Source organism: Schistocerca serialis, chromosome 6 (assembly GCF_023864345.2).
Source record: "Schistocerca serialis cubense isolate TAMUIC-IGC-003099 chromosome 6, iqSchSeri2.2, whole genome shotgun sequence".
Lineage (NCBI taxonomy): Eukaryota > Metazoa > Arthropoda > Insecta > Orthoptera > Acrididae > Schistocerca > Schistocerca serialis.
Window position 1 is genome coordinate 146062639 of NC_064643.1, and position 15388 is coordinate 146078026.

The 15388-nt window shown below is 38.7% G+C and overlaps 1 protein-coding gene across 1 annotated transcript in view; it reads right to left on the reverse strand.

Annotated features, from left to right (window-relative positions):
• Positions 1–13929, reverse strand: part of LOC126484291 (stomatin-like protein 2, mitochondrial) — a 98890-nt gene extending 84961 nt beyond the window's left edge. Inside the window, exons 1-4 of the mRNA XM_050107718.1 lie at positions 13748–13929; positions 13558–13674; positions 1579–1726; positions 228–348 (exon numbers count right to left, since the gene is read on the reverse strand). Of these exons, the coding sequence (XP_049963675.1) occupies positions 228–348; positions 1579–1726; positions 13558–13674; positions 13748–13789 (428 nt within the window). The 5' untranslated portion in view covers positions 13790–13929. The remainder of the gene's footprint in view (positions 1–227; positions 349–1578; positions 1727–13557; positions 13675–13747) is intronic.
• Between the last annotated feature and the right edge of the window lie 1459 nt (positions 13930–15388).

The following is a 15388-nucleotide window of genomic DNA, read 5'->3' on the forward strand; positions in this document are numbered from 1 at the left end:
TTAGCAACAAGAACACAATACTTAGTCTAGAGATTATTTGTAATTTACTGAATTTTTATGGGTTATGGAAGCAGATGTTATTTCAAATACATCTTATATATTCCACATTATATATCATTAAATAGTCCACGTCATGGAAAGTAAATAACTGTTAACTATCAGAATTACAACAGAGAAGTTCTATGAATATGTGTACATGAAAGATACAGGAACTGATGCAAACACACCTCATTGTTGTCTGAGCTAGCTGGGTAATTGCAAATTCTGGATCTTCAACACCATAACTTGCCAGGTAGGCATCAATAATTCTTAAGTAAAGCACGCCATCAATATTTAATGTCACATTGTCTGGAAGAAGCACACAAAAAGGGATCAAATATGCAGTATGTATATGAAAATATACAAATTAACTTAGGACTGCCGCAACTGGCTGTCAAAAGGTGAAATACCAAGTACTGCCAACAGAAATATTTAACATTAGAAAGTACTATATCTAAGTTTCGTAATTTCTATGTCCCTCAGGGAAGAAAGGTGGAGAGGTTGAATCAGCAATTCTGCCTCATCTTAATTTATGGGGGGTAGGACACCAAATGTGCTGACTTGGAGCAGGAGAGGGACGACAGGACATTTTAATTTCCACTGTCTATACTTTTACAAATAAATTCATAAAACTTTGTCAGCATGACCAGGGAGAATTCAGGATTAACACTCATAGCAGTGGAAGTTCAAAAACATAACAAAATATTTTTTTTTTACTTGTGAAATTTCATCATTTTTTCACTTACTATTGGCTGCATTTGTTGCTATAGATACACTTTTCTTCAAGTAATATAAAGTCTTCGATGAATTTTGCACAGCATACAAACCATACTTACAGGTGTATGAGACTCTTCAATTTATTTAATTTATGAAAAAAATGAATGAGCTGTTACATTTCAATCTTCACGTTTAGAAAAAACTCAAATTTTATAGTCAATTATCTCAATTTTTACTACAGTTTTCAATAGATTTGGAAAATTCTATAGTTTCATAGACCTGTAAGTATGGTTTGTATGCTGTGCAAAATTAATCACAGAAACGCTCTTACTTATGAAGAAAAATGTACCTATAGCAACAAATGCAACCAATAGTAAGTGAAAAAAATGATGAAATTTCACATGTAAAAAAATATTTTGTTATGTTTTTGAACTTCCACTGCTATGAGTGTGAATCCTGAATCCTTCCTGGTCATGCTGACAAAGTTTTATGAACTTATTTGTAAAAGTATAGACAGTCGAAATTAAAATGTCCTGTGGTGTCCCTCCTGCCCAAGTTGGCTCGTTTGATGTCCTACCCCTTAAGTTAATTATATTTCTATTTCTATTGCTATGATAGTCATTTGAACAAGTAAAAGTGTGCCAAACAAATACCTGCACAGTAGTTATCAAAAATTTTAATATTTCTTACTTCAAACATATTACAATCAAATACCAAAAGGTGAAAGAAAACTGCAGTTCTAATGCCAAAACTTCATGCAAATGTGTATAACAAAGTAGATTCATTGCTGTTGTCATGTATTCGCAATTGAAAGTAGCTTACCTGAAGTGATTGCACTTTGCTTGGGGACATCAATTGCTATTTCTTTTAGACTCTGAACATATTTAACTTTATCCACAATTGGTAATAAGATATTCAGTCCAGGCTCCAAGATCCTATGAAACTTCCCCATTCTTTCAACAATCCATGCCTACAATATCAAATACATTAGTATCAATACTTGGTGAGGTGCTTGTCTTGCAAACAAACAATAATTTTCTCATTCAGAAGACAGAAGTATATGTTACAAGTCTAGATTAGGGCTACTGTTGCATTGAGTGTTTTATGTAGCAACACTGTCAGTGCTCGCTGTTAGATATGATGGGCCCAAGGGGGATGTATCAACTGCTGGTTATATGCAGCCAATGAGAGAGCAGCAAGCAGACAGTATGTTTCTTAGCAAAAAGTAAAGGAATATTGTCACATAGAAGCAAATTCCACTACGTATTTGGGAAAAAAGCAGCAGCTACTGTATCCCCAAAAATTGACCAAATACTTATCACAGTAAATGAAGTAAATGTATGTCAAGTAAGATACAGTTGAAATAAGAACTCCCAACAAAATTAACACCTTCCATCATAACCCAGACATCATGATCTGCTAGAAATCAATCTATTTTCACAACCTCCATTCAAAGTTAAGTATTAAAACACTATCTTTTTGATCATACAATTTAGGCTTTCATGGCCAGTATTAACTTCATTTAAAACTTCTGGGCTGACAAGCCATGACTGATATGTAAAACTTTCTTCTATCATGAAAGCAGCAGTTCACTCCACCTCTGAAGTGAAATGTCTATTTTCTAATCTGTCACTTGTTACATCAAACTACCATGGATTCACAAATTGATTAGTTGCCAACTTATGAGCAGTACAGAAATACTGAATCAGTCTAGACTTTAAAGAACATATCCTGTCATGCACAAGTAGTAGTATAGAAGAAAATCATATAGCAGATGATCATTCACAATGTTTATGTAACACATTCTATACAAAGTAGTCCACTTCTTGCCAGGTTTAACCAGTACATTAGCACCTATACCTCGAGTCTACCTTCCGCCTGAGTCAATGAAGATTTTTAACAAAAAACTGCCCCGAAATTCTTTTAGCCCACATTCAGTTGGTTGGTTGGTTGTTTGGGGAAGGAGACCAGACAGCGCGGTCATCGGTCTCATCGGATTAGGGAAGGATGGGGAAGGAAGTCGGCCGTGCCCTTTCAGAGGAACCATCCTGGCATTTGCCTGGAGCGATTTAGGGAAATCACGGAAAACCTAAATCAGGATGGCCGGACGCGGGATTGAACCGTCGTCCTCCCGAATGCGAGTCCAGTGTCTAACCACTGCGCCACCTCGCTCGGTCTAGCCCACATTCACTTAATTCTTTAAATCTTTCAATAATTTCTCAACACTACACCAGAACATTATCATCTGTAGCTGAGCACTTAGCATGTCTGCCAAAGCAAGAACTTGTGCTTGTTGATGTAAATGGGATGTGTGACAAGGAGACCAAAGGAAGTGCCTGAAGAATACATAGCAGCTCAAGCTTCCTACCACAGCACAGACTCCAAAGACTGGTAAAAATATTCATCATATTACAACACGAACATGAACCGTTATATCAGGTAATGAAGTGGTCAGCAAGAAGGCTCACTGTGACATTAAGCCACTGTCACAAGCAAACTCCATCAGCAAGAACTGTGATGATGATACAATAGCCTAAGCATCCACTGGTGGATTAAAGGGGGACGCAGGGCGGGAGTGCCCCCTTTACTTTGCTTTACCTAAGTGAAAAAAGTTTGTATTTTTTGGAGTAGCTAGAGTTTCATCATGTTATGTTTTCACCCTGCTGTACACTCTGGGAACGTTTTTTATTTAAAATTAAAATTTGGCCTTTCAAGTGGTACCCCATTTTAGCCAGATATAGAGTGTAACAGTTTGTTGTTCTTATCTGCTTTTCTCTAATCTCTATATTTCTGATCATTTCTAGGATCTATTTCAGGTCAAAGTTTGTGTCCATGTACTGCTTGTGACTTAACCTATACAACTTTATTATTCAAAGTAGAATCACAGGGTAACACCCACATCCATGCCCATGGGTGGATTCTAACCCCCAGCCAGAACAGCCTAGCCATCTGCAGCACAGCTATACTGCCCCGCTTCTCTGGGAATTGCCCGCTAGGATTTCTTGACTTCCGTACCCCCGACCAGTGGCGTGCACTGCACTAAGCCCGTCCGTTGCTACCTGCCGTGCATCCCTTATTGTCAGTGTTGTGCTCTTAGACATTTCATCTTGGGCTGAATAGCTTATATGAACAGTTCCTTTTACTGGTGTAGACTGTTTCATTTCTGTCATCTGTGTACCATGAAACAAGCTTCAAAGATAACATCTTTTTTCTCTAAAAAAACAGAAGACAACAGGTGAGTTTATTACAGCGTAAGATTATGGTTCGTGAGGTGTTATATGGGTAAAAGTTGCTTGTTCATGTATATGTATTACTTAATTTTGCAACTGAGTTCTTAAAGTCAAGCTATTTGAGATTACACTACAATTTTTATAGGAAGAAGCATTTTTTATATTTTCTTCAATAGTTGTTAACTTGTTTTCATATGCTGCGGCTGTCTACTTAAATTGGAAAGTAGACAGTTTTTCTATGTATGTTACTTAACTTATTGGGCATAAAGTATTTTTATGGCCACCCATCATTGTGATCAACGAATCAAACCAAATTAATTTTATGTTCGAGACAGTGACAAGTAATATATTTTCATGGGCAGAAGTACTTGTTTTAAGGAGTCCTTTTGTGGAAATTGTACGATATTGCAAAGAATAGCCTTATCTTTTCTGTTTCCTTGTATTTTTTACAAACTGTTAAACTTGGTATCAATGACATCTACGGCAAGTACCTTTGCCTCGGAAGTTATTTTCAGCTGGGGGAGGGGGCATTCTGATGATAAAATTGCCAGTGGTCAGTCTCATTTGAGATTTGCAGGCAGATTGACCATTTCTGAGGATACATCGGATTGTCATATTTGAATATGAAGTCTCAACAATGTATTATTATGAAAGGTTGTTGTTTCCGCAAGTTGTTCCTAAAGTAGCAAACAACTGGCATTGTGCTTGCATGCCAAGTTGCAGGCCCTGCAAAGAACTGCCTGCTTAACTTTTTTATTGCCGATAGATATAAATACAATACACTACAATTTCCATATTAATCTATAAAATGAAATTGTACAATTAACAAACGAAAAGAAACAACTCATGGTAGCAAATTTACACAGAAACAGAACTGTATTTTTGCTTCATCATTCTGTCAGTATCATGGCAATTTACCTATCAGGACACGTTTAAATCTCACCTTCCATGTGAAATCATCCAATGTGTGACCTTTAGGCCTAATTATAATATATCACTTAAATGTGGTAATTTATTTTTTTCGAAAACATGCTCATTTCCTGTGCACCGTGATCTAAAACCAAAATGTTTGACTACTAACAGGTAAGGTACTTTGATGCAGTAGAACCTGAAATGTCAGTGTCAAATGGAAATGAACACAAGTGTATCTTTTTATATGCAGCGTGTATGTATTTTTAAAATGGTAAATACACCTTCGAATCTGTCAAATGGTTCCGCTACAAGACAACAGTTATTACCACAGCTTAGATGTGCTTCTTGCAATTTTCTAAATAATCACCCTTATTTCAGTCAACTAACTAGAAATTCACAAACAGAAGGGTCTTTGAGGACTTCCACATCTACTAAATTATGACGTAAAGCTGTGTCAGATGTGACGTCTGACACAAAGCTTTATTCCATCACTACAATCTATAAAAAAATTATCACAAATTTGCAACCACTTATGCAACTGATGAGAATCTTTTTAATTAATGGATAAATACTCTTGCTGTGTTTTAATATTTATTTTGCTACTTTAGGTAACAAGTGGAAGAAGCAATGTAGATTATAGTCAATCAAGCTGGCCAAACATTTCACACCAGCCAGCCAGTGTACTCTTTTGCGGTACGTTGCACGAACCTTAGGTTCTATATAAAATTACTCAGTACAGAATTAAAGATCTCAGCAAGAGCTAGATTAAAATAATGTCGAAAAACAGCTTAAATCTATAAAACACAACAAAGCTCCAGGGCCTGATGGAATTCCTGTCACAGAATTTGTGACTGATTTAGCCCCTTTCTTGACCATAATTTACCACAAGTCTCTTGAACAAGGCGTTATCCCCAGTGAATGGAAAGGAGCACAAGTCACACTGACACACAAAAAGGGAAGTAGAACAGACCCACAGACATTTCGGCCAGTAATACGGAGCAAATGTGCGAGGCTCCTATCAGGCGGGACTAATGGGAGACATATAGCAACCACAAAGAAAGCCAGCACGGATGGTAACAGGCTTGTTTGACTGGCGAGAGAGCGCTAGTGACGTGTGGAGAGGTCAGAATTGGCAAACACCCGAAGAAAGAATTATATCACGCCAGAACCATCTTGAAAAATTCCAGACGCAAAATCTTGGCAGATGCGATGCATATCCCCCTACATATATATCTCGCAAAGACAAAATTAGGTAAGTAAGAGACTAAGAGCTCATACAGAGGCATTTAAACGGTCATTCTTTCCATCCGGGAATGGAATAGGAAGAAACCTTAACGTATGGTACCCCGGAGTACCCTCTGCCACACACCACACAGTGACTCGCAGAGTATGGACGTAGATGTAGATAGTATTAAGTCTTTGATGCGCATTTAGGCTAAAAGTCTATTAGCAGAGTGAGCAGCCATGTACGTTTGTGAGGCAGGAGGGTTCAAGACATATCACTTATGACTTTGGTGCAATGCATTGGTGCAATCTATTCAGATGAGCATAATGAGATTGAGGACTCAGCACCGCCTAGCTTGCCACTTTGAATGATCCAGGTGATCAGATGAGCTGCGCTTCAACTTCATCACCTGCAGATAACACTTCCGTTTCAGAGGTACATTACGAAAATGACATCGGTCGACATATTGCGACTAAACCACCTGATAGTGTGCTTGCCACTATACTGCAAAACCACTGGGAACCTCCTGCTGAATACAGTTACCCACATTCTACTCATAATAAGGGTGGGAAGACTGAAAGAAGGTTTCTGAAAAGTGAGCACTTAGATAAATATAAAGCATGGTTAGTTTTGTCTCCATCCAAAGAAGGTCTATTTTGCAAAGTGTGTCATTTCTTTGTACCTGCTCTTAAGGGTGGGTATCATGTGGGAATGAAGTTAAACACATTAGTGGCTGTACCTCTGACAAAATTTGATAAGTTATTATGTAAAGATGGTGACCTGGAAAACCAAAGTAGAGCAGTATATCATCCGCAAGCTTTAGGACGCGCCAATGACTTTTTGGTTTCTTACCACAATCCAAATAAATCAGTTGAAAATCAAGTTGACACCTACCGACTAAAGAGAATGGAAAAAAAAATAAAAACTGTTGTCATTTCCTTTGCAAAACGTCATATTTCTTGGAAGGTAGAACATGCCTTTTAGAAGACATCTAGATGGTGGCTCTGTTTTTTCTAATGATTCCGAACTATCAAATAAAGACAACTTTAAAGAGTTGATGAAATTTCGCACCAAAGAATGTGGGGAAATTGAATTAGAAGCACAGTATAGCTCTGGTAATAAAAGATGCACATTTTTAAGTAAAACTGTTCAAAATGAGTTGATTGAATGCTGTGGTGAAGAAATTATTTCTCAGGTAGCAAATAGAATCAACAAAAAAAAAAAAAAAAAAAAAATCAGATGTCAATTTTTTAAAGATATGTTTATAAAGATGTGATCAGAGAAGATTTCATAGGTTTCATCAATCCACGGGAGCCACAGACAAATCTGTAGAAATAAAACTTCAAAGCTGGATTCAAAAGTAATAAAAACGAAGATTTCTCCTCAACATCTGACGATGAAAATGACCAACTTGAGTCTTTTGAAGACGCTTCTCTAATAAATGTAACAAAGGTAGAGCAGATGAAGAGAATAAAGATACCAGAATGACTGGAATACATTTAGGTAAAACTGTGATTAACACTACGAGACATCTTACTCTCGATCTTGGTAAATGTACTTGTACTGCAACCGATGGCTGCTCAGTCACGAGTTCCGAGATTGTTGGAGCAGTTGCCACAATAAAGAAAGAATGTATTACAGCTGAAAGAGCCCCAAGTTTCAAACATTCTTTGAATTTATCTGTTTATATGTGTTCTGGTGTGCAACAAGTGAGAAACTCAATTGGTATCGTTAAGGTGGCTGTTTCATTTTTTACAGCCTCTCCAAAAAGAAATGCTGTACTCGTTAAGCATACAAGCAGTCAGCTTGTCTCTATGTGTGAAGCAAGATGGTTAGAAAGGCAGTTATCTGCAGTGTCGTTTCTTAAAAAAATTGAAAAAATCTTGTAGCGCCTTGAGGAAATGTCACAATGGTCACATTTTTCAAGTGATACTTCTAGTGTAACAGCTACGATGCTTTTATATGCTATCAGTAATGGAGAATTTATCTTAACTCTAGTGTGCCTTGCTGATGTGCTCTGTCAAACATTACCTCTCAGTAGATTTTACCAAAAAGAAACTATTGATGTTACAGAAGCAGCTGATACCATAAACGACACTTTACCAGTCTTTAAAACAAAGCGAGCTAATGCAGTTGCAGAGTTCAGTCTCCTTTATGATGAAGCCAAGAGAATCGCAGATATTGTTGGAAGCACCATCCAAACACCCAGACATACATCTTGCCAAATTAACAGATCTAATGCTGCTCCATCGAGTCCAGAAAGTTATTTTAGGGTTAATGTCTTCATCACCATTCTCAACACAATTAGCAACGATCTTGAAAGCAGATTCTCTAAAAACGTTCTAATTCTCTTCAACCTGAACACGCTTCTACCAAAGTCTGTTCTTTGTCGACAAGATCCATGGAGTCAGTGATTAGTGATACCGAAACACTGGCTAGAAAGTATTATAAACTGTTTGGAAAGGTTGAAAGTGACTGTATCTCTAATTTGAGGTACAGAAGTCAAGTTGTGGATGACAAAATGGAAAAGGGAAGATGCAAAGAAAACACTTCTACCAAGCTCTGCAGTTGAGAGTTTGCAGTTTTGTACTACAGACATTTTCCCCTTGATCACATCTTCAATGTTGATCCGTTCTTGTCTTCCTGTCTCAACTTCAACAACCAAAAGATCTTTCTCTACATGGAAATTGATTAAGACTTGGTTAAGAAATCATTGTGGGCAAAACCGCTTAACTGGGCTTGCTTTACTGTACGTATGTAGGGACATTGTTATTAACAAAGAAAAAATCATAGACAGATTTGAAACTTCGTGGCAGATTAAAACTGTGTACTGGACCGAGACTTGAACTCAGGACCTTTGCCTTTCACGGGCAAGTGCTCTACCAACTGAGCTACCCAAGCACGACTCACGCCCCGTCCTCACAGCTTTAATTCCGCCAGTACCTCATCTCCTACCTTCCAAACTTCACAGAAGCTCTCCTGCGAACCTTGCAGAACTAGCACTCCTGGAAGAAAGGATATTGCAGAGACATGGCTTAGCCACAGGCTGGGTGTTGTTTCTAGAATGAAATTTTCACTCTACAGTGGAGTGTGTGCTGATATGAAACTTCCTGGCAGATTAAAACTGTGTGCCGGACCGAGACTCGAACTCGGGACCTTTGCCTTTCACGGGCAAGTGTGCTGCGAGGAAGGGGCGTGAGTCGTGCATGGGTAGCTCAGTTGGTAGAGCACTTGCCCGCGAAAGGCAAAGGTCCCAAGTTCGAGTCTCGGTCCAGCACACAGTTTTAATCTGCCAGGAAGTTTCATATCAGCGCACACTCTGCTGTAGAGTGAAAATTTCATTCTAGACATAGACAGATTTATTGCAAAGGGTGGAAAGAGGAGAAGATGTATGCTTTCTGAGGTCTAGATGTTGTCAAGCCAGCTGATGAGAAAAGATAGAGTAATTAATAATTACAAAACTATATTAGATTTTGTGCTTTCATAAGAACTGTAAGAACAATAAACCACCTGCTAATATGCATAAAACGGATCAAATATGTACTTTACAAATGGAGAGCTAATACAAAAATTGTTAACGTAACTTCTACCAAAATTTAAACCACTCACTACACAGAAATATATCATATTATATTCAAAATTATTGTTTTATATCTCTTATATAAGTTTGTAATGACTATTACTCATACTATTATTTATTTCAGAATGGGTATCACCCTAAACAGTTTAAAAATTGAAAACGTAAAAAGAATTATGGATTTATTTACAGCTTTACTAATATTGATTTAAAGTGAAGTATTTGTGTTTACAAAATGCTAATGTAACTTGATACTTTCCTGTTAACAATTATGTAAATGTAAATGCCTATGTAACGACTTTGATGTCCAACTTTTGAAAAAATTTTAGACGTATGTATCCCCAAAATAAAGCACATCTTTCCCACGTCTTTGATATGTTTTTTTAAGTCTCAAAAAGCTTGAAATACTACATTTTAAAGACCTTGTTTTCTTTGTTTTCTGGGGACACCCCAGGTTCTCTTTCTCTCCAAGGCACCCCCCCCCCCCCAATAACATTTCTTTAATCCACCACTGTAAGCATCTTACTGGTATAGAGGAAACAGATTTTTTGCTTGAATGAAATAAAACACAAAACACAGATTTTAGCTTAAAAACACAACTTCCTTTGGGTGTATATTTAGAAGCTAAGTTACCATGTGGACAAGCTGTGAAATCTAATACCTAGTAGCAAGGGTGTCCATATGGTACACTGGGGGAGGGGAGGGGGGGGGGGGGGGTGAGCAAGACCTGGAGGTATAGAGTATTTTTAACATTTGGGAATACAAAAGGAGACTTAAAAAAACCCTCAGAGGGGGCAGAAATGGGGGAGGGAGGAGGGGTTGTGCCTGCCCTTTCTCCCAGGTATGGAGGCCATTGCCTAGTGGCAAATCGTATCAAGCAATTTATTTGAAATGGTTTGTAAGGAAGTGAGTGCATGAAGTGTATGTTGTAATAATTTATTTTACACTTTTTACAGAATTATATCACATATTATCAACTAGTGGGGCAACTAGTTCTGTTCAGAACATTTTGTTGCTACTGAAGAAGATCATTAGAGAATTAAAAAGATACCTCTGAAGAAAAAATGACTGCCAGAAACTCATACACCATCTGTTCAAAAGTACTGGGACACCCATTAGTACATATGGGACGTGTCCACCCTTCAGCTTTATGATGGCTTGAACTATATGGAGGACACTTTCAAAGGGGTGCCTGAATGTGTCTGGAGGAATGGCAACCCATCCTTTCTCAAGAGTTGAATCCAGAGAGGGTAATGTTGTAGGACGATGGGGTCTGGAGCAAAGTCGATGTTGTGATTCATCCCAAAAGTATTCCACTCAGTTCAAGTTGGGACTCTCGGGAGACTAGAGCATTTTAGGAATGTTATTGTCCACAAACCAGTGTCGCAAAGACGCTGCTTTATGACACGGTGCATTTACATGCTGATACAAAGAATCAATCTCTCTCAACTGTTCCTCTAGTGCTAGGGCGCTCGACCCATTGATCACAATCACAATTGACCAGTCCATTACCATGGCATTAAGAGCCAATCATTCAAAACCTTTGTCCAAAATCTGTTGAAATGAACTGCTTTGTAAAATACCAGTTTGTTGACAATGAGTGTCCGCACAGCCTCTGTAGGCGATAGATATGACAACATTGATTCCACCTCTTTTTTCCTCCATCTGCATTTCACAAGCAACAGTCATTCCTCCTGCATTGTTATAGAAATTAAATGTGAAATGCTTTTCTCAAAAACAGTCACAAACCTTCATTGGATCAAGAAGCTGCAAAGAATTATATGGACAACCTGACAGCACTGAGGAAAACCAATTTTCAGATTTCGATGCAATGGAACCTGTTCTAGCTTCCATAGCTCAACCTTTCCAAAAAGGGATGTGGATGATATTGTAAGTAAAATTAGTATTCCTTCCTTCCTTCCTTCCTTCCCCCCCCCCCCCCCCCCCCCCAGTGTGACTGAACCTGAAAGGAGGAAATAACACGATTTCAGAGTGACATTTTCATAAAGTCAGAACACAATGAAGATAACTTTGAGAAATTGGTGAGTGTAAAAAGATACTCTCACATTATAAAAATGGTATTCAATGTTTTATCATTTTTTGGATCAATTTGTCTATGTAAGGCAGTGTTTTCAATGATGAACATAGTAAACTGTAACTATGGAATTAAACTGACTGACATCCTCTTCTTTCGGACTGTGTAGGGTTGGCTCTGACAAATTATTCACCAGATTCTAATAAACTTGCCAATGATATGCAAAGCCAAGTACATCACAACACTGTTTTCAAGATTTACGACATACATTTTAATTTTTTTCACATGTGTAATATCTTGAAAATTTAGTAGTATGTCTACAAGTTTTAATAGTTGGAAAATTGTCTATTATGTGTTTTGTGTAACTAAAATGGTTAATTTTGGCTACAGTGTTGTTATATGCTTAAGCCTTTATGAGTTTTGAAGCCAGTAGATCTGTAAACGGACCAAATTACTTGTAGTAGATCTCAAGTCTTAAAGAGATTCAGCACCCCTGCTCTAGTGTAACAGTACACATTGCTGTTAAATGTGTTCCTGTCCTTCCACATTTAGTGTTTTCTTAAGCACAAAGAGGGACTACACCCAAATAATGAGCACCACCCCTTACCTTAACAACATCTCCTCTACACTTCACTGTTGGCACTATAGTGCCATACATGTTTATCAAGGCATTCACCAAACCAAAACACTCCCACTAAACTGCCACAAGGTATACCTGACTCATCACTGCAAACCACGCAGATCCAGTCATTCACCATCCAGTGGCATCCATTTTTACAAAAGATCAAGTGTCGCCTAGCACTGGCGATAGAAATGAGTGGTTTATGAGTAGCTGCTCTACCATTGTATCCCCTTCTTTTTTACTTTCTACACACAGCAATTGTGCCAACTGTACTGCCAGCACCACTTTAGAACTCACGAGTGAATCCTTCCTGATTTTTGTGATTTTTTACAACAGCTCTGCCTGCTATTTGTTTAGCTGCTGCTGTTCCCTCATGTTTCCACTTCACAGTCACATCACCAACAAGTTGACTTGGACAACTTTCAAAGGGTTGAAATGTCCTTAACTGATTTGTTACTCAGGTGACATACATTGAATAGTCCATGTCACTGAGCTCTCCTGACTGTTCCACTACACTGTTACTGCTTTTCTCATGACAACACAATACTCTCCATCTCCTTTTATATTGGCAGGTTTGCCTCTCATGACATCTATCGGTAAACTCCACATTACATAGGTGTATCTCGAAGGCTATGATCAGGTAGTGTACATACACTCATTTCAGTTTATATGAATATGCTGCTGGAACTAGGACACAGAGAAAACCTCCGTACTTTCCAGTACAGCAAACATATCTATGTGTGCTATAATAAATTATACGTAACAACACTGTTGAAATATAAAGAACGTTTTCATCTTGAGATATTTCCGACCGCTCTACATTAATGTCTGCCAGTCAAAACATCGCTCGTTAATATCCGCCGAGAGATGTTTTTATCTAGTATACATTTGTGTGCACTGTGTGTTGCAAACCCTGATTTCACGACCGAATTGTGCAGACTACTTCATAAGAAAATCATACCCAAGTCCGCCGCGTTACACAAAGTTATCGTATGGCGATACACCTGCAACTCATCAATGCATGCTGCATGCCTTCTCCGAAACATTTCTATATCATAGATCGACTTTGCTGGGCATGCAACTGGAGAAATACACGAAAAGTTTGTTAGATATTTGGTGAAATGAGAGACAGAGGCACCACGTAAGAACAGAAAGAAAGAACCACAATCCAAAAACTGGATTCACAATTAATGGTCTTACCTCTTGTTGAGGCACGAACATTATTACGGTGTTCATGGGTGTGTACGACTTCCATCTGATCTGCAATGTTGTAATTTGATGTTGCGGTGCGAGTCTGACAGCTCGGCCAACAGCAGCCTGAAATCACAAGTACGTTGCACTTAAAAGATTGATTTTGCTACATTTGGAATTCCCCTAGCATGACACGTACCGACAACACCGGTCGCAGCCGTACACTACATGACAGTACCATAACTGCATCAAATCTTACTGCACTATATCATCAAACAATCTTGACTCTATTCTGACTTCCAACACAGATGAAAACACCACATGCAATTTCAGCTCTCCGCATTTGTTTACAGACCACGAGCATCAAAGATGTTGTTATACACCTTTACACGCAGATATTGCTGGCAGCTCCGAAAAGTTTTATATTTTTTTTAGCGCCCGTACTCACTTGGTGACCAATGCAAAAAGTTCTACTGCCACATCTACGAATAAACTGAGTTAGTAAGCTAATCAAAGAGTCACAGGATGCAGGAATGTGATACTGTCCGTACATCTGGGTGCGATCACCCACTAACACGATCCCATCGAGGAGATAGCAGACAGAAAGGCAATCGCAGGGTAGTACATTTTAAGGACAGAAAGGCAAGAAAGACTCACGGCAAACAGCGTGGGAAAGACAGCTTGCGACAGTTGGGATGGGTAGTAGGGCTGTTGGCGGATTTGTGACAGCAGCGATATTTCATGTGTGGGTGTTAGGAAATATTAAGGTACGTTTACACTGGGATACATGTATCGCGACATGTATGAGCGACATGTCAATTTGACATGTCGCGATACATCACCTCATACAAAAATTCACGGAATTTGTATGCGGACCCTCGAGCTCATACATGTCGCGTATACATTTTGTATATCGCTTTTTGGCCATATACGCGACATGTATGAGCGACATTTGAAGAACTCGCGCATGCGCAGTACTATCATTTCCTGTCGTCTTGTCGACTGCCGCTTATTTCGACGATTAGCGTATGCGTAGTACCAGGCTCTTTGGCGGCTGTTTGAGTTTTGAAGGTGCCGACTGTCGTTTCGACGTTAATGTATCTGCATAAAATATCAAAAAGTGCCATATGCAACATTATTCTTCGTGTTTGCGAGGCCATTGTGCAAGTTTTATCCCAAGAAGTGAAGGTAAAAGTTTTATATATATCAGAGTATGTCATACATTAAATAATTTTTTCATGCATCTGGCACGTATATCAATGTTTTGCTGTTATTCCGGCGGCCTCGCGTGATAATGTTGACAACGGATGCCGACAATCGTGTGTGAGACGTCGGCATTAGCAATCGCGCGACAATGCAAATGTTTTGTCATGAAATCTTCGTTTTACGAGGAATCCCCAGTGGCTAAAAAACGGAGTGTTACTGCCAACTGATCCTCTGGTGGAATCGCTTCCCGAAAGTTTGTGTTGGTTTTGGACACAAGAAGAGCCACAAGTGATAACAAACCGCGGAAATCCTCCATACTCATCCTAACATAATTTCTAAAATATGGCGTTAATTCGCGAGAAACTCTCTGTGCCACCATCTACGCTTCCTCCGCCTTTTCTTCCTATCATTTTCCAAAAGAGCAAGTGTATCAGCACATAAAAATGTGAAAACTTCCAAATCGTCGTCGGAAGCTATCGCACAGTGATACATATCAACCAGTGTAAATGCACGCTCATACATGTATGAGGTTGATACTTGTCAACTCATACAAGTCGCGATACATGTCGCAAAGTCGTATATACATGTATCTCATACATGTGCCGATACAAATCGCAGTGTAAACGCACCTATA